The sequence below is a fragment of the Pogonomyrmex barbatus genome, unplaced genomic scaffold (assembly GCF_055798465.1).
Source record: "Pogonomyrmex barbatus isolate J1 unplaced genomic scaffold, ASM5579846v1 scaffold15, whole genome shotgun sequence".
NCBI lineage: Eukaryota > Metazoa > Arthropoda > Insecta > Hymenoptera > Formicidae > Pogonomyrmex > Pogonomyrmex barbatus.
In genome coordinates, this window is record NW_028297111.1 from 6853228 (window position 1) to 6878109 (window position 24882).

The following is a 24882-nucleotide window of genomic DNA, read 5'->3' on the forward strand; positions in this document are numbered from 1 at the left end:
TCATAAACAATAGAGAGAAAATACGATAATATTAATGCGCAAGATGGATTATTTATTGTAATATTTTCTGTCCATAAATAATCTTTATCTGTATTTTTATTATTATTATTATTATTATTATTATTACAGAAAATACTTACGTTATTGTTACAGAAAATAATTGTTATGCAATTGTTATGCAGTATATAATATCTCTCTCTTCTTTTTCTTGTTAAAAGAGCTATGATAAATACATTTGAGTACATTTGAGAATATTCAGAATATAATAAGGAAGCAATAGCGTCGGGGAGTAATGACGTTATAAAAATTATTTATGAATCCTCATTAATTTTCTCGAAGGTCGAACTCGCCCTCCCGAATTACCCAGATTTGGGCGATTCCGCTGAATTTGCGGTGAGATTGATCCTTTTGATCGCCTCGTTAACTAGGCTCCAAAAAGCGAATAGTCTCCGAAGGTACGATAAGAAGGCTAACTGGCCGATATTGCTGCACAAGCACCACTGCTGGAATAGCCATGGTTAGACAAACAAATGCCTTTTATTCTGTCAGACGCAAACTCACTGAGCGGAGACGATTCTCCTTTTCCCTTTTATTTTTTTGTAGCTCGGCGAAGATTTTTGTACTATACATTTCGAAGCTTGAAATAACGAACATTTACAAACGAGCACTTACAAACGTATTTCTTTGACCAAATTTCGAAATTTAGAGATCTCTTTTATTCCAAATTAGCGAAAAAATTCACGACACGGCAATTTTTCAGGGAAGCAGCCGTTACGGTGAAAGAAGAGGCGTTTAAAAAAGATTAAAAAACAAATATGAGAGGGAGAATTGGAATAAATTTAGTCGATCAAAATAAAACAGCGCATAATTATGTGAAAGAAAGCAAAGGTTAATCTAATGGAATAATTTTATTCGAATAATATTCAGATCTCGTTCCCGGATAATTTTCCCGTGCGTAAATTAATTCCATGATAAAATGAAAGGAAAGAGAGAGAGAGAGAGAGAGAGAGAGAGAGAGAGAGAGAGAGAGCGCCGATGCGGTCACGTGGTCGGAGAAGGTATTTGCTTGATTAAAAATTCGCCGAGCGCGAATCGCGCGGGGCGCGTATGCGATTATTACATTGAAAATTGATCGTTTGCTCATTGCGATGAAATTCTTGGGGCAGTCTGCCACGAAAAGAGATATAGAAGCACACGAAGCAGGTGTGCTAAAATTGCTTTCATTTTAATGGACCTCTCTACCTTCGCGTAGAAAGCGATTAAAAAGGAGCATGTACGTTTCGCATTTTTTTTTTTTTTTATCATATATCGAGTGATCGGGTATCCGTGAAAAATACGATAGAGATTTTTTTTTTTTTGTTTAATCTGATATGGAGGCTAAAACGCCGATATTACTTCGCGTAAACGCTACCGCCATGAATTGTATGTGTATGTGAGATTATTATTCGCGATACGTGAAATACATTTCCAAGTTTGTATACGTGAAACAGCATCCAATTGCAATACACGTTAACTGTTGCAAAGAGCTCGAATGTTTTTACGCTTCAAATTTCGAATTTTGATGATTTTGAAAAATTTGTTCGATCTCTTGAATATGAAAAAAATTGGGGCTGGAGATATCGAATAATCGAATTCTTCTAAAAATTTCATAAAACTTTGGCCTTCCCTCGACGCAGAAACTTCATTCCTCACGTTCCACGCATTGGTCTTAGAATTTTGAAGCATCGAATTTTCATTTGTTGGCCCTCGAATTTTCTTGATATTTAAAATTAAAAATTCCACTAAAATTCCACTTCGGATATTGAGTTCTCCAATGCCGAATACGGAGTATCTCGATTGCCTCGAGCCTTATCTTAGATCATACGAGGAACATGTGCGTGGAGACAACTTAACGCAACGTCGAGCTTTGCCTCGCGGCGGAGCTTACCTTACGATTGAATAATAACTTCTTCAGACCTACAAACACACTACCACATTTATTCGAGACGCGCGACGTGATATCCGCGATATTCCTGCTACCCCCCCCCCCCCCCTACCGAAACCTGAGGACGATGCTTCCTCGACTCGGATCCGATCACGAAGGCTCGCTTTCATGGAAAGGGCCAGCCGTGTTAGCCGCTGCCGTGATGGAGGAGGAAGAATGCGAGGATGGTAGCAATCGTCGCGCGGCGAACGGAAGGAAGCGCAGTCGCGAGGAGCCCCTAAGAGGAGGATCATCACCAAGGGGATGCACAATGTTGCTGCGATATCGCCGCGATGTTGTTGCGGCAAGGACGTCGAATCAATACGGTGCTATCGGTTGTCGAGTGTTCGCTCGCGTGACGGCGACGCGCCGCGCCGCGACTACAAACGATCCACGTCGTTAATTTAGGGGGGAGGAGTCTCGTCGCCCCAGAAAAAGCCCAGAGAGCGTTCACCCCCCCCCCCTCCCTCCCCCCCCCCGAAGACTCGGAGACGAGTGAGTGCATATGCGGCGCGCGTATGCATACGTGAAGCGTGATACCGCGTGATACCGCGCGCAAATGGAGCGCGCGTTGTCGAGGAGAAAAAACAAGGGACTCGAATCCATCGAATCACCACGCGGCGTCACCTGCCGCAAGATCGCTCGTACGATCGCGCTTTAAATCGGCAGGGCCGACTCGCTCCGCTCGCGCACTCGCACTCGCACTCGAGAGTGCGAGAGGAGACTGATCGAGTGAGACTCGAGACATGAGCGGCTCGATGGTGCACAAGAAACGATCCCGCGCCGCGACGCGGCGGATCGAGCTCGACGAAGTGCTTCTATTCGGTGACGAACCATTGGAGTTACGCGAAAGTGCCAACGGCACCCCGGAAGTGCCAACGGCGGATCTCACTTGAGGAGGACAAACAATTATATACATAAATGCTACTAAACAGGTTGGTAGAACGGGCAAGTTACTTGCCCGCATTTGCGATTAGTTAAAAAAAAAAAAAAAAGTATCAATTGACTGAGAATGAAGATAAATGTTTTCTCTCAAACATCTGAGAGAAGGTAGACTCTGAGAACTAGACTTCCCTTTTCTTATTATTATTTACTCTTTAAGATCTCTCGGTCAATCACAGTTTCTTCTTTAACGACCAACTTCGTGAAAACTAGAACTAGAAAAATCTATAGTTTTCTAGATTTTAGATAAAAATCTTGTGTGTATGAAATAAATTTTATTTAAAGTCAACCGAAGCATATGAATTCGTAAACTAATCAATTCTCCGATGTTAGAAAGGACAATCGGTCTTTTCAGAACACTCTGTATACTGTGCCAATCGATTAAACTCGATTATAATGCCTAAATGGATTACAATTTGCGTGTGATGAATGCGATTGTCACGCTCGATTAAATGATCGAATATTAGGTTCCTGGAGGATCATCAGATCGCAGTTATGCTAATTACATTAGGTCAATCGGCAAGGAATAATCTCCCTTTTTTTCCCTCATCTCTCTTCGCTCGAGACTTTCATGAAATTGCGCTACATTTCTCGCACTTATCCTCAATTTATTCTTGCAATCGAACGAACGAATCGCGATAAAATCTTTTTCTCTCGTTTCTCTTAAAACGTGTCGCTTAAAATCTTTTTCACGTGCGCATTCGCCTGTTAACCGAGTCGCGTCGACGGAAACGTGTCGAAAGACGCGTGTAAAGCGTCAAAGAAAAAAAAAAAAATAAAAAAATCAATGGCGGTCGGAAAATTCGGAAAAGTGACAATTTGCAAAAAAAACAAACCGAGAAACCGAGGGTGGTCACGCGCGTTTCCGACGCGAGAATCGATCGGTTAATTTGCCTCGATCTAGCCGCAGACAACGAGTCGAATTTTCATTCCGAGCACGTTTAGGCACGTTTCCTCGCCAACCCGATGGTTGCCGGGGGAAAACTAGAGGGAAGAAGGATGGGGAGTGACTTCCATATACCGCGCGAATCAGACAATTGGGACACTTTATCACTTCGCTTCACCGGGGCTGCATCGGGGGATGAATCGCGGCCGAGAGAAGTGTGGAGGGTGGATGAGGTAGAGGTAGACTCGAACAGGGTCGAGGAAACAATATTACACTTATCGACGAAGGGGTCGCTCAGCCAGGCCGCGACAGCTGATGGTTGAAGTTTGCCGGCAAAATTATCCTCGACAGTGTCCCTCGAGTTGTAAAGGGATGCAATTTGCATTTTCTTGATCGTAAAGAAGAACATTTTCGACTAATATTACGCCTTTGAATGATGAAAATTTTATGCAAGTAACTTTCATGTTTTATCTATTGCGGCGTGTGACATACAGCGTTTATGGCGTTTCAAGAATAAATAATGTATTTTATATCGTCACATCGTATTTTTCTCTTTGATAAAAGAGAACGATGGAATGATAGATTGCAAAATTTTCTAGAAATTTATTTATGTTATTTTCTTGTCAAAAATAATGTTACGGGATAACTCGGGATTATATTCAAATCAATAACATTGGTAAAAGTACACGCAGAATTTTGTTTAAATAATATATTTTATATTTTAATCAGGTTAGGTCAAAGTACGTAAGTACAAAATTTTGGCCTAGAGACGTTGATACAACAATTTCTGCTGATGCCCAAATCTATCGTGAAAAATATTACAAAAATATTAGAATGTAAATAACTCTGGTTATAACGAGTATACTTGCATAAAAAGTCATCTCATTCCCGGTGTAATTAAATTATCGAACGGAAACAATTAATCGAGCGCAATCGACGGGAGTTGGATTATGAAAAACTATTGAAATTTTTCAGGATCACTAAATTACCTCGCTGAAAATCCCGCGAAATAATCTCGCGCTCGATAGGAGACAAACTTCCGGACTACTTTTCATTCGAAGTATAGTATATCATTGTTTCGTCGAGCACGATCTTTCGATTATCGGAATCTTTTCGAAAGTTTTTCCGCGCAATCGCAACGTAACGGACACCCAGTTTTATTATAGCGCGCTCGTTTGCTACTTTTTCACACCGCTAACAATGTTGGAATGTTGTCTTTAATGTATTAAAAAAATAAATAAATAAATCGATGAATAGGTGTATTAAAGCTGAAGTTGAGTTACAGAAGTTAATTTTATTAAAATTAAAATAAAAAGTTAGCATAACTAATTAGTTCCAAGAGTTTTAAAATGAAGAGGAAATTGTAATGGATTTTATTAAAATTGGTTTTAAGAAAATTTATTATGGAAATTTCATTAAATACAAGGGATTATAGTATTATAATATTAGTATAACATTATCAGTAGCTGTTCGCTAATAAAATGATAATTTACTTAAATTATTATTATTAATTGTAATAAATAACTCATTACAAATGTAGAAATGTTTATATTGCCATTAAAACCACAAATGTTAATGTTGTGTGTTTATAATTTTATCTGTATTTTAAATATAATTTTATCTGTATTTTAAATAAAATTTCCATCATTTTCTTTCCGCATTTAAAAATAATTATTTTGAATTTTAAAATTATATACAAAAAAATTGATATTCTGATGATTTATACATATGATAAAGATAACGTAATTAGATACTGAACTTTTGCCATCTATCTTTTATCACTTTTTCTGCTTTTATCACTTTTACCACTTCTTTAATATTATTAAGGTTTATAAGGATCCTTTGATAAAAATTTAAGTTGAGAAAAAATTAATTTCCTCTACTAATTCTTTTCGTTTTAATTCAACTTGGCTATAAGGATCTAAAAATATGAGTATAAGAATTTCAAAAGCTACGACGCCAAAGATTCGGAAATGTGCAAGAAGCCCCGAAAGATCCTAGAATTCATATTTCTTTTTCCAAGGGAACGTAAAGGATCACAAGATAAAATTCTCTTTCAACATCTTTCGTAACATCCGAGTCATTTACACCCGGTAAAAAAACTCGATTAATCACATTAAAAAAAAGGGATTTAATTATTATTCAAGATACATTAAATATGCGTGTTTTAATATTTATTAGACTCAGTGTGGGTTAAAAAAATTTACAACTTCCTGTTTATTAATTAATTTAATATCGATTGCCTGCTGCTCATTGTCCAACCTTGTAATTCAATTTGTTACATCAGATCGGCGGATTTACTGATGCCAAAGTGTCAGATGCAACTGGGAAATCATGATATCTAATATCATGACAGATATGATATATTCCAAAAGTGATCGTAATACATAGATCAGATCTGGACGTGATGTTTCAACTTAGAAATTCTTAACGAGCGGGAATTTAATAATATTGTTAACTCGCGCGCGACACTCGGAGTGCATGTTAAAAATTGGAAATATATCATTTTTCGTCACTGATCTAGTTTCGGAGCGAGGGAGCGAGCGTGTTCCCCCCCCCCTCCCCCCCAGAGGTGAGATAATTTATACATCAGACAGAGAAAGAATTACATATTCTCAGTGGGGAAACTCTCTCTTCGTCCGTTGCGAGTTAATTGAATTCTTTCGTTCGTGGCGGTGCTCCAAAAAGTACGGCGGCATTGCGATTTCGCGAAGCGAAGTTCCGGTTGACGGATGCGACTATCAGCGTCGAGTGAATTACCGCAAGTTCTCTATTAAAAGTGCTTACTCGCTTCCACGGGCTGTCGGGTGAGCGTAATTAAGAGAGCTGTCCCGCCACTTTCTTACATCACTCCTTTCAGAGATTTCATTTCGTTTCTTCCCGAGAAACTTTACAGTCGACGACGCGACCCCCTTCTTCCGCACGAAATCGAATTACCCTATATTAGCGAGTACCCCAGCGCCTGGCACTTTATCTCGCGAAACGCTATTTGCCGTCCCATAATATCGCGTAGCCTTCGCATTTAGACATTAATTATTGCTCGGAAGAAAAACGATTCGTTTCGAGTTCTCTCACGCGTCTCGCAATTTAAACAAATCTATAATCTCGGAAGAGCGAACGTCGGAATAAAAAAGAAAAAGATATATATATATATATATATACGCGATTTGTCTAGGGAAATTGATGTCTCTTATTCAGCTCCTTCAATGAGCGATTCTCTTGTTTATTAAAAGGGAAAACTCGAGACTTCTCGTGGACTTTACATGGCTGTAGAGACGTTTGAGACGAATTTCCGTTCTCTTTGCCGTTCCGCTTTTCCGGCTCGCTGTCTCTCTCTCTCTCTCTCTCTCTCTCTCCCCTTTGGTCTGCCCTTGACTCGGGATAAACGAGATTAAAAATTTAACAAATACGGACTTACGGACGATTGATCGCCGGCATTGCATGCGCTCGCCAAACGGCTGACACGAGCTCGCTTTCGTCGATAGTTCGATAGTTCCGAGCGAAGAACACATCAATATTCAACTATTATCGCTGTATTTCTTTAGTTTGATGTCACCTCTAAGCGATCGCTTTAAATCCTGATCGAAGGGTACCGTGTAAAACGTAGGCGGGAGACAAATTCGAGTACTTGGACAGGGATTCGAGCGTAGGAGCTGCCGTCTATAGCCGTTAAGAAGCGAATAAATCTTGATCTTTCTCACTTTCTCGATAACGCGAGAGATTTCAAGACTACACTTTTTGGATTATCCCGGCACGATTGCCTTTGACTTTTCTTCTTTCCAAAATTATCGATACGTACGCAAAAACGTACGATAGATGCGTGTCGACACGATGGGCATTTACAATGCGATATAAAATATACAACTTTTTTTTAGTTTTTCCCTTTCGCCCCGGCGCTTTTGCCGTTGGAACTGTGTCACTGTCGGTTACCTATCCGCGAAATCGACGTGAAAACAAAAAGAGAGAAAGCAACAAAAGAGAAACGTAACGTTCGTAACGGGAAGGGAATGGATGGCAGAGCTCGGCTGGAAATTGCCTCTGCTTTCCCTACTTTTCCCATTCGCCCGCGAATGCACATCCAAATATATTTTTCCTTTAATCCCCAAGTAGATTGGAGCGCGCTCGCGTAAGGCGGTAACGGAAGTTGTATATATATCGTAATGTGGCTGGAAGAGCCACTTGAGCTTCTAAGAGCCTGAGGCGCCTCGCCTCCGTTTGAAACATTTACAGATCTGGGCTCCTCTCCGGATTTTAACATTCAACAAAGAAAGATCGAGGCGCAAGATTAAAATGTCTGAAGTTTCTAAATTTTTAAATTTGCTGAATTGGCACGCGCACGGACAGACTTTAATACGAACTTTAACAATTTAATTCTATAATTTCGGGATGCCGGCGGATGAACGAGATCGCGCAACGATTCTTTTCTCAGAGGGACAGAGAGAGAGAGAGAGAGAGAGAGAGAGAGAGAGAGAGACGATCTTTGCAATTTGAAAGATCTACGACGCTGTAATTATTTTTCGTGATTTTACGTCTTTGGACTTTCTGTAATCAACATCTAAATCTCCGGGTCGACGAGAGCGTAATAACCCAAAGAACCAGCAATCCAATTCAAGATAGAGGATGATCCGTGGAATAGAAACAACGAAGCGATATTCGCTGCGCGAGTAGTACGGCTCAGAAAATTTCACCGTTGTGAAATGTTGTGGGAGACCATTGGTTGGAAATTACCGAGGCGAGTACCGGCCTTTACCCGAGCATCCCGCGGAAATAAGCAGCTCCGGCAGCCGCGCTGGCCGAGAAATAACTTTCGCGAAAGAGCAGAGCCTTGCAGGAAAGCACGATATTTTATATATCGCGTGACGTCATCTGCGGTAATATCGGCAATTTCGTGAAAGAGCAGCGGCTTCTTATAAACTTTGTTAAGCAACACTCGGTGGTTAGATTGTTCGCAGTTTCCGACCCTGTGTCTGTATCTATTTCCGCTACGTGACGGTAAACTCTGAGAGCGGTTTCTTTACTTTGCGTGATACGTATGGAATAACTCGTTTGGTCACCTCCCGGCGCTTCCTCGCCAAACAACTCGGCCAATTTCGTTAAACTGTTAATCCTTTACCGCGTACTGTTGCACACTTATACAATCGACTAAAATATTAATTTACTCCGATTTTTGCAGATTACATTTACCGCCTCGACGATGTATATAATTCCTAAACGATGATCCCATTTCGATTTATGAACAGCTGCTCTTTATGTGTATTCGTGAATGCATTCGTTTTCAAGTTAAATACAGCTTTTTTGGGAAATATTCAAAAAGAATTTTTAATTCCTCCATCAACTCAAATATCAAAATGTGAAGTTATAATAAATAAAATAAAAGTAAATGTGAGAGAGAGAGAGAGAGAGAGAGAGAGAAATAGAGAGAGGGAGGAGGTATGAATAACGGAGTCTGCAGCTTTGAATTTCCTGACACATAAACAAACAAGTGTTAATGATTAATATTTAACTTTGTTATTAATTTTACGAAACGATTTGTGTAACTTTGAAATCGCTAGTTTGGAAGTTTCTGCCGGCGAAATTCCCGAACGTTTCTACCACCCGGCGAAATTAATAAGCGCACCCCTCCGTAATATCTTTGTTGAACTCTGCGTCGGGCAATTCCCGTGACCATTTCCCCAAAATTTCCGAAACGTGAAGCGCGTGATAATTCTCGAAAACAATTTTCGATCCGTACATTCAGTTAACAAAGTTGCGACGCATCGCAACTTGTATGAATTTCTCATCGAGAGAGTCTGGTCTCTTTTAATTCTGACGAATTTGAGATGGACGATCGGTTAAGGGGAACGTCGCTGACATCGCGTGTTTCATGTCACGTCCCACTGTCATGTATTCACGATCGACCCGTATCGACAAGTTGATTCTACGAGGAAAGTATATTTCTGATTTACAAGCGTGCAAAACGCTTGACGTTTCTACCTTGCAAAATTCTGCATTATTATAGATCTTTTTCGCAACTGAGCGAGCTATTGAATTGAGCAATTTACCTTGACATTTTCGGGTCATCTAGCGGGATCGTGTGATTAAATAACAATTTTTCCACCGGTTGATAACATTTTTCGCGATAAATATCTTGCAAGATTTAAAAGACGTTTATTAGCATTGAATTATTAAATTATAACAATATCAATTTAATGATGTGATCTTGCATTTCTAATTTTGGCACAAAACCGTGTTTTAAATCCGAGTAGTAATTGACGTGTGATTCGAAAATTCGTAAAGGCCAAATGTATAAAATTCCACCAAAATTATTATTAGATATTCCATTCAAAAATGTCAATATTTATTTATTCTGTGTTGCGTATATATGTATACGTCACAGTCGCAATTTATTTATTAAAGAAATTTATCTTGTTTTCTTATAATTTTTCGAATGCTGGAATTTTTACATTGCAAAGAATTGAAATCGCGCGATTGTCGTAATGAAACGATGGGATTTCTACGGATGAGAAAAGAAAAACTGCAGAGACAACAGTATTTTATTAAAATGGATAGCGCTATACAGGATTGCAGCGCACATTAATGTGGGTTCATTTGGCGATGTGCCCGAAACTTCACCATTAATAGTACGCCAATTTCGGGCGAGATACAAAAACGGAAACACGGGTTTGATTTTGTCAATATTGATGCAAAATGGTGACAAGGAATTAAACGAAGTTCGGATATTTTGTGAGAAAACATAAGATCGATGTGTGACGATCGATAAAAATGGCGAGTGAAAAAAGCCTAGAATGAAATGAAAGTCAAGTATATTGTCGACGTTTGATCTTATCGATTTAATGTCACTCAAAACGTAGCATGAAACTTATCCGGCACGAGTGCAGAGATAACATTATATACTTGTGGTATCTGTTAAATTATTGGTCACCAGGTTATACCGGAGCTCCCCGCTAATCTTCCCCCGGGGCATTATCTCGCGGTTCCATTAGAGAGATTATGTTCGCGGGCGTAGATAGAGGGATTCGAGGATCGTGTGCGTGTGCTACAATCGCCGAGAACTGGAACGAACGACCGGGAAATCGTTCGACCGGGAAATCGTTCGACCGGGAACCGGGCGGAAAACTGCCCCCGCGATTATTATTACCCGGTTTTGCGGATGGATTTCGACGCGGCGCTCTCGCGAGTGGGCGCTGCCCCCGTCGATGCACGAGCAAAGATGACGGGTTAATAACGGCCGTTTATCGCCACGAATTATTAGCCAGTACGGCGGCGTGCAGCATGGCATTCGTGGTCACGGGATTTAAAGGTATCGGCGATCATACTGGCCGATATTCATGGGCTTATTCGGGAATCCGCGAACATTATTGATGGTGGAGTTTTTTTTTTTTTTTTTTTATCAAGGGAGAGGAAATTTGAAATTTGAATTTCTAGAATTTAGCAACAACAAATCGTTGTTTGAAACTAGGATTTTTTTTAAATGCATTAGAGGAGTTTTTATATCTAAATTAACTGATATATATATATATTAGTTCGTATAAAAATTGTAGAGTATTCGAGAATTGTAGAGATTTCAAGAAGACTGTATGATTATGATATTGAGTTATTCGTAGATGGCGCCATTGCCGAGATTTTTTTTGCTATTTTTTTTTTAATGGAATTATATATTTTTTGTTACGCAGATTCCTCTAGTTATTCTAGATCAAAAAGGCGTAAATAACAATGTAAAATGTGTGTGTGTGTGTGTGCATGTGTGTGTGTGTGTGTGTGTATGCATGTGTTTAATCTGAATTTATATATATATTTTACGTTGTCATTTACATCCTAATACTTTTTGATCTAGAATAACTAGAGGAATCTGCATAACAAAAAATATATAATTTCATTTTAAAAAATAGCGACCATAAAAAATTATTTTAAAAAATCTCGACAGTGACGTCATCTACAAATCGTTATCATGTCGTAATTATGTGGTCCTCTCAAAACTCTACAACTTTTGTATGAAACATTTTTCTTTAAAATACATTATTTAAAAGATATTAAAATGTTTTATTTAAAATGGAACATCCTGTATACTTAGATGCCTTATCTAACTTTAATGACTTGATATTACTTACAAACTGTTTTAAACAAAAATTACATGATAAGGAGGAATATATACCGTAAGAACTTTTTCTCACATTTTTATATATCGAGTTTTAAGAATCACTTCGAATTTTGTAAATAGAATATTTATTTTTTATGAAAATTGAAAGACCACTACTCTCTGAATGAAATATTAAGTATTAAATTTAAAATTTATATTTATCAAGATTTGTAGTAAAAGTTTTATATCATATGCTGTTTAAAGTATCGATCGTTTGATACAAGCATTTAATCGATTCTTGAACGATAAAAAAACAATGTAAATCAAAAGATTTCAATGCTTACTTTTGTGATATATTTCAACATTTCTGATATCGCTTGTAACTCACGATAAACTTCATTTTTTATTGATTTCCGAAGGAAATAATTTAACAATGTGACATCTGGCGAACGAACTGACTATATTTCACTGCCACGTTCAATCGATCGATTTGAAAATTTGTTTTTTTTTAGCACTTGAACTCGTTAAACAACACAACTATCTTGTTGATGCTGCATGTTTAATTGTTTTTGTAATGGCAAGTTTTATGATATATAATGGCAATGTATAAAAGAAAAATCAAATACTTTCGAATTATTATTGATGAAATGTGGTCGTCGTAGCTGATTAATTTTGACAAAACTTTTGCGAATTTTCTGCTGGCCAATATATGTTTTTGAGATTTATTTATGCAAAATTTGTAAATGTCGCTTTATCAGTAAATAAAATACTTTGTAAAAATGTTCCATATAGATGAAATTCATGAAATTGAAGAATCACATTTGGTTGATTGATTCTGATGCCTCGGTAAATCTGTCGTGATTGTTTAAATTGTTTTTAAATAATAATAATAATAATAACAAGAATAACTTTATTTTATATTGTATATTAGTTTTGATTATATCGATTTGTTTGAAGATTATATTGATTTGCTTAACAATTTTTATTAAATTTGATAAAGTTAAATTAAGATTAGACTGTTGCATTAGTAGATTGCTTACAAATAGAGAACAAATAATGATACAGCTGACGTATGACTTGAAAATTATTGCAGACAAATGTGGGGAAACTAATAATATCTATAAATATCTATAAATAATAATAAATACTAATAACATAACGGATATTGGGAGGTACAGCATTACAATATTATCGCTGCAACGAAGGAAAGTGAAGCACAAAATTTTAGAGCGCGATGTAAAGGAGGAAAAAGGAGGTCTTGAAAATGAATAGCAGGCGTGGAGGCAGAGCATGAAATCAGAGTTAAAGTATAAAAGGTTGCGAAGATAAAAAAGATGATGTACTCAAAATACCCGTATCGTAAACATGATAAACAACTATAACGGTTAGCACTTTGAGCAATATTTGACATAAAACTTTTACTGCGGATATCCCAGTAAGTATTAACTTCAGATCCAATATGCTCTTTAATATCTTCTTCAATTTAATATTCAGTGCTTCTTTGCTTTCTATAAATATGAGATTTTTCATTTAAAAAAAATTCAAAATGGCCTTCAAAACAATATGTAAAAATATAAGAAAAAGATAATTGCAATATATATTCCCTTTTGTACCATGTTAACCGAAGCACTTTTCATAACGAATAGTTTGCGAGTAATTTCAAATCGTCAAATTAGATGAATCATTTTGTGAATCATGTCTATTTTACATTTATACGAAATAACTCAAGAAGATCGAAGGTTAAGGGAAAATTGACTTTTAATTTATCAAGAAATCCATTTTCGAGATTTGCTTGTGACATCTCGTATATATATATATATATATATATATATATATATATATATATATAAATGGATGTAAAAGATGCCAATGAAATCGATATATAACTCCAAACTACAAATACTTGAAATCGGAGGACGTTAGATTTAGTATTAATCCGAGAAGTGACTTGCCTTTTTCTCGATTTTGTGCAACTTCTGTGTTGCTTTCTTGCTAGTCCGAGACAGTATAATACTAGCGACAATGTGCCGAGTCGAGTGTGAAACCCAAGTGCGAGTATCGAATACTCGACAAATACGCGACGTCAAGATCATATTCCACCCTATCTCGTTCTCGCCCTCCCTCACCCCCCTCTCCCCTCCCTTTTTCTCTCCCTCTATCTCTTTCTTTTCTTTGCCTCCTTCCATTTTCTTTTTCTCCGTCTCCATTTCTCCGTAGCCGACAGTTTTATCGCTTTTCTCGCGCGAGAGAGGAAACTGCAAGTCGCCGGAAAGATTGCGGCTTCGCGAAAGGAAAGTTGACTTTATTAGACGTCGACGGGTGGAGAGGGGAGAGGGAGAGTGAATAGATGGAGCGCTCAGGAAGGAAATTAATTCGATTCACACACACACACATACACACACACACATAATTTAGTGAGGATCCGAATCGCGAAGTACTCTACAGTTCTTTTCAGAACTGATGAGAAAGTAACATTGTATATAAATAATAATAATATATGTAATAAATTGATGAAAAAATAGAGATACAGATAATATAGAAAAAGTATAGGAAATACAAAAATATACAGATATACAAAAAAGTGAAAAGAAGAATTTGATTAGAAGATAGATACAAAAAGTGAAAATTACGTATAATGAATTATATTCACTGTTAAGAGCACATTAAACACATTATTGTTAATTTTTCTACTTATATGTATAAATAATTACCACACGATCTAATCTTATCGAAATTTTTCTTTCAAATTAAAATTTATTTGAATTAGAAGAAATGCTACTTTAATTAAATTATTATGACGTTTTGCAACACGATTGTTTATAACGAAAGTACTTTCTGGTTTTAACGTTTCTACTGTAAAGATCGATCTGAAGGGGTTGAAACGGCTCGGAAATATCGAATGGCTCTCCCGCACTGTTGTTTCGAGGAGAGTGAGATGGTGTGGAAACGTTGGCAGTCTGTGTGCTTCTTTATCGCAGTCGTGAGCAATCGTGAAAGTGAAGGCGAGAAAAGGAGAACTTTATCGGGCATATACAAGTTTAAGATTGCCCGAGCCAATCAAGCTTTGAATTAAGGAAGCCTCTCTCGGGACGGTCTCCATGACTACCACCCTGTCTCTGCATCCTCCCTTCCGTCCTTCCCCAATAATACAGTCTTCCACCCTTACTCATCCCCCTCCCTCCTCCTCTCAACCGGTCTGAGAAAGGTCACGGGGTCATGCTGCGCGAAATCTCCCTGCCGGTGCATTCTAAGCAACTATCATCGGCATCCCTCTGTTGATTATCCGCGATTAACTGATGTCGCGGGATAGCTGAATGTGACAAACTTGCGATTTAATCGAATGAGATTTCCTTCTCAGAAATACCGAAGAGGGAGGCTGACAATCGCCGTCCTCAATTGTCCATTTTTTTTTTAGGGAAAGAAGGGGGGGGTAGAAAAAGATATCTCACCTCGAAAGTGTTAATCGAGGTGAGTGAAGATTAATCATTGGAGGCAAAACTCACGCACAGAAACGCGCTTTCTAGCTCGCTTCTGCTTATCGAGAACATGCGTTCTCGTAGAAGACACTGCGCACGGAAAATATAACGGGAGATCGATAGGCCGCGCGTATAGAGTCCCGTGACCCCCATACACTGGCAGACAGGTGCATGCGCCCCGTGCGATCGTAAGCGCCAAACCCGGCATACGGAATGGAATCAGGTGGTGTATACGAGATGAACGCTCTGATGGCGGACTCGTGTGATGCATTCGAATTTCGTCGATCTTTGATAGAACGAGCACGATGTAACATACAGGCACAGTGAATATGATGAGACGAGATATCGCGGCAGGCATAATTATAATATTCTCCAATTATACATTTGGCAGCAGTGCTTGTTTTTCTTACGAGGGTTGTGTAAAAAGGATAGTAGGAAGCCGCAAAAAATTTGTGACATATTTATTGATATTAATATCTAAATTCTTCCAGATTTTCTGGAAAAGTTTAGTTAGCTTCTAAGAAAATGTATAATAATGTTCCCAAATTTTGTAATGGATTTCTAATGAAAGGTTCGATATTGCATGTTAATTTTTAAGAAAACTTTTAAGAAAAGTAATTATTATTAAAATGTTAAGAACTGAATAAATTTATATTTTGTATGTAAAAAAAAACATGTTGAAAATATTTTTGAAAATCTAAACAATCTTATCTCACACAATAATGAAATAATTACAATAGTAAAAGTATAAATAATAATGTAATACAATATAATTATACAGAGAAATACAGGATAAAAAGTTTACATTTTTTTCGAAAATGATTAGGGATATAGAAAAACATTATTTTTTTTTAATGGGATTATATATTTTTCATATATAATACGATTCCTCTAATTATTCTGAATAAAATTTATTATATATTAAAGTACAATAAAGTACAAGTATCAAAAAACCAATAGTTATATAAGATTTTATACTTTATTTTGGCATATATTCTGAATTAAAATATACAATATTTTGTAAACTATTTTTGGGTAATTATACTTTAGTACTTTTACATAGAATAATGAAACAAATCAATTGGTGTAAAGAAGATACGTAATTGCTTTAAAAACTTATTAACAACATACAGATACATATTTGTTTTTAAAAAACTATATATTTTCCTTATATTACTCGGTTAATTTTTAACAAATTGTGTAATAATGTTTAAAATGTTGTAATAAATTTTAATGAAAAACTCGATACTGCATATCACTTTTTAACAAGAAACTTTATAACTTTTATATGAAATATTTTTTTTGTCTTTAATCGTTTTCAAGAAAAATATAATGAATTTTCATTATATTTCATTCTGTATAATATATAACTAATATTAATTATCTTGGAATCTTTGATCTTTGCATTTAACAGATTATCTTTCTATCATGACCTTTTTCTATCTTTTTCCATTTTTAATTTATTTCATTTTTTTATACTATTAAAATCTACTGCTAACTTCATTTCCCAATCGTTGCAGTAATTGAATTATTATCAATTTTGAGTTTTTATTTTTAAATTTGTAACAATTTGTTAAAAAGTAGGTTAATATTTAATACTTTTACATAAATAAACAATTATTTGCAGTATTTACAATTCTCCACTAAAAAATTAAAGATGTGATAATTTCTATGTGTATGAATATATTTGTCAAATATTAATATTTTGATGATATTCTTTCTCTTTATGTACGTAACTTCCATACCTTCAGTGTTACAACTTTTTTAATAATCCTGTAATATCTGTTGGACAAATAAATAAGATATTAAAAATATTTTGACATATAGACTAGCAATCGTAACAAAATTGTTAAAATTAAATAACAGTTTTATTAATGTATACTATAGAAAGAATGTATGCATATAAATTTGTAAAGTAAATATAAAAAATCAACAATTCGGCTGATTTAATAACTTAGTAATATATATTTCCGAAACAATGACCATCTAAATTTGCACAATAATCGAAACGCTTTGAAAAATAACTGTAACTATATCTTAATTAAAAATTTTAAATAAATTTTTTTCATGGAAATGATCGTCTGTATCATATTCTGCAATATATTTTATCATTGAGCTATACAACTAACTTTTTGATTGTTATAATATTAATTTTTAAAATTTAGAAATGTATATTTTTTACGTTATATGCTGATAAAAATAGAAAAATTTTTTCAAAAGGATTGTTTTTTATTCTGTAATATTTAATTTACACATTATAATATAACAGTTATTTAACTTTTCTTTTTTATTCATTTCCTGACATAATTATTCTGGCCAATATTAATATGCGACATTGATAGCTCAATTTAAAAAAATTTATAAATTATTCCTCTGAATATTGATTATCTTAATAATACAATTTATATTAAAATTCTCTCTATTAATAAGATTATATCATAAAGATATTTTTAAAGATATTTTTTTTTTCTTATGAAAGTAATCTTAATATGAATTTATAATTTTGAATTTAATTTATTCAATTCAAAGGTCAGATTTAGTACTGTAGTACGTAATTTGAAGAATATATCTCGCGAGAATCAGAATTACGAGTAGAATGGAAACACACACGCTTAACTTTCTTCAGAACGTATTTACTTCGGAATAATCAATCAGTTGCCAGTGCAATAATATATAGTTAGAAAGCAGTGAAATAAACTTTTTCCTCTTTCAAAAAGAAATAAAGGCAATTTTGATTTTTTTCTTTACGCCGAAGCCTGTAATCTTCGCAACTCGCACTTATTTATGCCGCTCGAAGCGCGAAACTCGCAAAACAACCATTCCGACATTCAATCCCCTGCTTTCCGACGTAGTTGAAAAAGTTAACGCGATTAAAGGTGCGATTAAAGGTGCTTTGTTACACAGGAATCCCAAACTCTCTCTCTCTCTCTCTCTTTCTCTCTTCTTTCTCTCTCTCTCTCTCTCTCTCGCTCGCTTGCTCGCTCTTTCTCTTCAGCGATAAAATTTTGAATCAACAACATACCCTTCGGTCTCGTATGCGAGAAATCGGTTCGCCATGCGTGGAATTGGGCATGTCGAGGCACTCGTTAACTCATATCGTTGAAGTACGATGAGATGAAATAATTTTCATCGATCGATAAATGCCGTCTCAAGCCACTCGAGAGTTTTGAACTGGAAGATTTCGTCCGGCCGCCCACACACATTTTGTTCGATAAATCAGAATTGCACAATCGCTATTAAGATAAATCGAGATACTACGTATCTATGACGATCATTTATTTTGATGTTGAATCGCACTTTCGCAAAAGAAGAGGCGAGGGAGTAGGGGGAGGAGGGGGGGAAATGTAAGGAGAATCGAAACCTATTTTCACCACTTTGTAGGTTCTCCGCCTACGTTGATAAACAATTCGATTTCCGAATATCTAAAGCGCGATTCTTATATATAAGAGGAATTCGGAGAGGAGAATTTGCAGAGGAGAGAAACTTTATTGCGGTTTACAAGAATTCCGCATTTCGCATTTCGGCCACCTTCCTTCACATAATCCCTTTGACTTCGATACGCTCGGTCCATCACATCTTCATCCTTTGACTCCCTCACACAATTCATATGACTCATGCTTGATGTATTTCCGTCGCGTTTTCAAGCTCGAATTACATCTCGCTTTCTCTCTCTCTCTCTCTCTCTCTCTCTCTCTCTCTCTCTCGGGAAGGAGAAATTGACTGAATTTCCGAAATAAATTCAACATTCGACAAGAGCGTCGCGCAATGTGGCCGAGTAGTTGCATCAAATTAAACGCAAAAGTAATATTATTTTCGCATCCACCAAGCTTTTGCACGCTTTGCACCCCATGCACGGCGATGCACGACGACACGAGCACGCGCGCGCGCAGGTATTCTCATCCTAATCGTGCTCCTGCTCGCCGCTGTTCCAGCTGCGGAAGCCAGTGTCGACTCTCTCGATCCCGGGGGCGATGAAGAACAGCGGCGGGGTGGCCGGCGGGGGCGGCGCGGGGGCGGCCGGGACGGCCGCCGGCTGCGGCAGCGCCGGGGGCGCCGGTGCCGGCGAGGACGCCGGCATCGCCCTCGTGGGCGTCCACACCGAATATCCCCGTTACATGGACGAGCGCATGCTGGCCGGCGGCGGCGGCTCCCTGAAGGGCCAGTCCGGCGGTGGCAGCATCGGACCCGGGTCCAAGCACAAGCCGAACGTCGGCTACCGGCTGGGCAGGCGGAAGGCCCTCTTCGAGAAGCGCAAGCGCATCAGCGACTACGCCCTCGTGATGGGCATGTTCGGCATCATCGTCATGGTCATCGAAAACGAACTGTCCAGCGCCGGCGTTTACAGCAAGGTAAGCATCCACCAGGTAACGTCCACCCAATTCGGGCGCGATCAAACGGCGAAACTGAAAACGGAGAAACCGCTCGAACGGAGCGGTCGTCCCGAAGAAGGTGCGTTTCGCACCTCGAAAGACAATTTTACGCGAGAAGATTTTACGCGAGAAAGCGCAAGCTGTGGATTAAAGTTCCGGGATGACTGTTGATCCCATATTGTATAAGCGCAGACGATTTCTCCTTGAAATCTTCTTGACTACTCGACATCGTTGTTAATCCGATTTTCTAACTTATATAATACGGCGCGTTACAAGATTGAGGAAACCTCTTAAACCTCTTACCTTTTACCTAAGCCTCGACAAATTTCTGCAAAGTTCGGATTTAAGTTTGGGGGTGACAACGTTGAAAAGTAACGACGATTAGCGTTGCCTGGGAATCGTTTTTCCCGAGGGAAAAATTTCGATCAACTTCGATACTAACGTATGCACGTCGCGTGTCTCGTGAGCCTTCGGATATAATTAACGTAGGCATTATTGCGACACCAGAATTTCATACATCGGGCGTCCAATTAACTTGACCCGCTAATAGGCCAATCAAACTTTCCCCTAGGCTGTCGTAAATTCGTCTTGCCAGGACCGCTCGCGTGCGGGAATAAACTCGTCGGCGATTCAAAAGTTAAACACCCAGGAGCGCGTGTTACGATCTTGAAAACTCCCCTGACTCCTGTTTACAAAACGCCACGAACATGACCATCGTTTGAGCAACTTGTAATAAAATTAACGCCAGAAGAGCGAGAGCACGTGATTTTTATTCAATAATCCGATAATTGATGAAGCAATTTTCGAAACGTCGTCGAAACGTACGTGTCGAACTCTCAATAATTCAGTTTATAGAGGAAAGTCGTCGATAGTGACATAGATCTTCTAAAGAGGCAACCTCTTATTTTTCGAAAATCAAAGATTCCACTTTATTAATTCTGATGATAAAAACATGATTTGTTTAAATTATTAAAGAAATAAAAACGTATAACTTGTTTCTCAGTTAAAAGATTTTTTAACAGATTTTTTTTTTAAATGCGAAAATAAAGTTTTTACGATATTTTTTTCAAATTGCATAGCTTAAATGATATAATATCACTGAGTAACTAATCAAATTTTTGGAAGTTTTACAATGTTAATGTTTATAAATTTTATGATGATAATTTTCGAAACGTATATTTTTTACATTATTATATGCTAATAAAAAATTTTTCTAAAGAATTGATTTTTATCTTCTAGTATTTAATTAATTTTATTATAGTATAATAATTTATATATATATAATTTATAGTATATTAATTTTCACATTTTTTTATTTTCTTTCATATTTCTTTACACAATTATTTTGTAATAATTTAATTATATATGTAAATTATATATGTAAATTACATATGATAATTTAAATAATACATATAATTTAATAATTTAATAATTTAAATATAATTTAAATAATTGAGTATACTATTGATAATTGGATCATTTTATATAATTGATAGCTTTTTGAAACTATTTTATTTGTATTTTTCTCTTTCGTATTTTTTTCATAATGCAATTTTAAATATAAAATAGGGCGTAAACTGTCATCTAACTGTCAGTAAGACAAAGATATTATATGTAAAACTTAATCTAATTATTTTTACGCTTGCGCTATTATTTGTGTCTTATAGAACAGCAAAAAGGAAACTCACAAAACTTATTAATTTAAACTATTATTAATTCCTTCAATATGGGGCCACATCTAAATTCTAGCATCATTGCCTACCATATACTAGCTATGTTTTGGCTTTGGTTTGACTAATTTTTCAGACGCTTATTCTTAATTACCTTACGAAAAAATTAATTATGCTAACATAGAAAACAATATTATGAAAATTATCACTTGATAAAAACGCTTTCTAGTTTGTATTTGTTTTTAAAATTTCATATTTAGCGTTTGTTTGAGAAATATAGTCTATAAACAAAATGGTGTGACGGCGACTTTCCTCTACTTTACATCAAGTTCTTATCATTTGAGTATATTTGATCGCTCGGGTATAATTGACAGCTTGGAACGAATTGGTAATTATATTACCCGTTAGAGTTAATATTTTGACGAATTAATTCTCCTCTCGTGAAACTCAGAAACCGAAATTGTCAATGAATCACAAACGACTGAGCATAATACGTTGTAGAGCATAAAATTGATAAAATAATGAAAATAAAATGTATGGAATTGAAAAATGAAATTATGTATGGAAAACATAATGAGATAAAAATCAAAATTATATATCTCACTTGTTACACATTATATTTTGCTTACCGTTTGAGCAAATTAGTCAAAATTTCCGCAGTGGTCATAGCGCAATGGTGAATAAATCGTAGACGAGAAGGATGATGATTCTTGCACAGCACCACGTATGTGTACGGACAATAACATTTTACAAGTTTGCTCGTCGTGCAGATACCTATAAATATTGCTTCCAGCTTGTACGTTTTTCTGCTTATCGCGGTTTATCTCCGTGGGATCCTCTCAATAAATTATCAGAGTGACTGATAAATGATAACGTGCACAATCGGGAAGGGTGAGAGAGAGAGAGAAGATGGAGACGATCCGTTGAATATTTATTCGCCCATTCGGGATGTTCCGCGGCAAAACGTTAAATTCATTCGCCCTCGAAACCGCGTGAAAAGTGCAGAGCGATGTAATCGCGTTAATTTTACAGAGGCTGAACTATGCCGAAGAGGGCAAGCTGCGCGGCAGCAGGATTTTATACCCGAAGAAATTCCTAGAAATTTCTCGGCGATTCGACGCGCTTGCCTATTTATTTTTACCGCTTCTTTCTCTGCAAGATTAATATTATGCTGGCTGAAACGCTTTGGATATTGAATTGAGAAATGAGTTCTCTATTTACGGAAATGCAAGGACCAAGTTTTCGAAGAAAACGTGGCTCATAAAGCACAACACTGTGCTTGAAATTTAAAATTAACGAATGACAGATTGCTGCAGAAGAATGATAGAATTCTGAGAAATCCAGGCACAAATCTAAGAATTTTATTTAAAAGTTTTCCGAATTGTACTTTAATTGTCTTCTCAGACATCGTTAGTCGTCGACTCTCGAATTTCCACGAGAGAAAAATCGATCCTCGGGGAAGCAACTGCTTTTTGCGTCTCTCTCTCTCTCTCTCTCTCTCTCTCTCTCTCTCTCTCTCTCTCTCTCTTTCTCGTGTCTGAAAAAAAATTCTCTGGAGCATCTCGAACAGAATCGTGATACATAGGCATGATTCCGCCCACGAAAACCGGGGAAATCCCGCGCTGTCTCGACTGCTTTCAGCCTCGAGGAGCTTCACGCTCGAACGCGCGCGCGCGCGAGAGATGTGAGATGAAGAGCTCCACGTTGGTAAATGTATACACGACACCAGCAGTTCGCCTCGAACAATCCTCACAGGATGTAGATCGGTCCTTCCGCCCCCCCTCCCCCCTTCTCTTCCCGTGCGCATCGTTATCCTTTCATGTTCTACCACATAGAACCGACGTCGTTTCATCGCGAGGGTAAAATCAATGCCCCGTGTCAGAGCGTTCATGCTGTTCACGGATAACAACTCTTTCCTTGTACGACAAGGTCCGCTACGTGAATCTGAATCTGATAGATCTCTCGTGTTCGTGAGCCAGCAAGGTTCAAAGACTCGAGGATCGAAGAAGAAGTCATCTACCCTAAGAAGTAATCGACAAAAGTCCTCTGCGAGGAATTCCAAAATGCCGCAAAGAGATAGAAAGATCTCTTAAAATTAATTTTACAAAATTAATAAAAACTATACAGTAGGTAATTTTTCAAAGATTATATTATTTAAAAAAATTGTGAAAATTCTTTCACAATTTTAAGAAAGGAAAGGAAGATAAATGAAGAATATTAATTTCAGCGAAATGTGACATCTTTCCTTTGTTTCTCCAGAACATCTAGACATCTAGTCGGTAAACTGAAAACGAGCAACCTTGTCTTATCAATGGATTGCTACGTTCGCTATTAGTCGCTTCATTTAGGACAGTAGGTCAAATTGATTCACGTTTCATATTGTTGGGTTAATGATTCGAGGTGCTCGTCGCCGAGCTTTTCAGTATTATATAACTATGGTCTATCGGGGCTGGTCGGATTGTTGGTCGATAGACCACTTTCAATTTACCATTGAGTGGCACAGTGATATTGAGTATCACGCGTTTTTTGCGACACTATCGAAGAGCATATTGGTCGATGGGGGGGAGAGGGAGGGGGGTTCCCTTCGTCGGGAAGCTCGATTTTATTAAAATTCGTCTCGCGTTCGTTCACAATGATTTCAAAACTTATGGACTCCGGGAACACGCGGAATTCGAAGATAGCTCCATGCTCCGAAAAAGAGAACATTCCTCTGCGCCGATAATTTTCATCTGCACCGCAGAGAATAATTTCGAGTGCAAACGGAAATCCACCAATGTAGAAAATTAAAAGACAAGGATTAAAAGAGACAAGGTCACATACCGTTGTTTATTTAGATATCTATGCGAGAAAGGAAACGAAGGAAAAAAATGTTGTTTTATTTTTAATTTGTTGATTTATCTTTATTGTAAATTTTTTTTTTTTTTAATTTAAATTCTGGAATTTTTAAAAAATTTTTTACACGTTAAAAATTGAAAAATTCCACAGCATTGAGTTGCACAACGTAAACTTTTATAATTTTTTTGATATTAACATTTAATTATAAACTTTATCGTCTTAGGGGTATTTCTATTTCTATTGATGTGCAATTAGTCAATACAAAAGGACTTGCATCATTAAGCAAAATAAAATGTCTCCATGACCTCGCGACCTTCGTTATCAAACGTTATCGGCTAAAAATGCCCTATTCGCGCGCCGGATATTCAAGGCGCGACAACGACAAGCGCGAATCGTCCTGTATATCATCCCCTCGGTATCGGAGAGTCGGTTCGATAATCACGATTGCAAAGGAGAGGACCGCCTTGACCCGGCCTATCCTTTTTCAAATCGGGAAAGCTCGCCCCGCTCCCGAGCGTGCTTTCGGCCGAAAGCTCGCGAGTGTCTTTTCGCTCTTTCTCGACGTCCGCATTTATTCCACTCCCGACGAGAATATCTCTCTCCCGTAAGAATTTCCCCGGGGACCGCCGAATCCCCAGTTGTTGACTGAGCAATCCGCCGCTT

General features: G+C 37.2%; 1 protein-coding gene across 4 annotated transcripts in view; it reads left to right on the top strand.

Moving 5' to 3' along the window:
- SK (small conductance calcium-activated potassium channel) overlaps positions 1-24882 on the top strand; it is a 142818-nt gene that overhangs the window by 76593 nt on the left and 41343 nt on the right. For 3 of the 4 annotated variants that reach the window (XM_089073563.1, XM_089073562.1, XM_089073564.1), the window contains one exon: positions 19277-19693. The exons of the other annotated variant lie outside the window; for it this stretch is intronic. In XM_089073563.1, coding sequence (XP_088929689.1) covers positions 19277-19693 — 417 coding nt within the window. The remainder of the gene's footprint in view (positions 1-19276; positions 19694-24882) is intronic. 4 annotated transcript variants of the gene reach the window in all.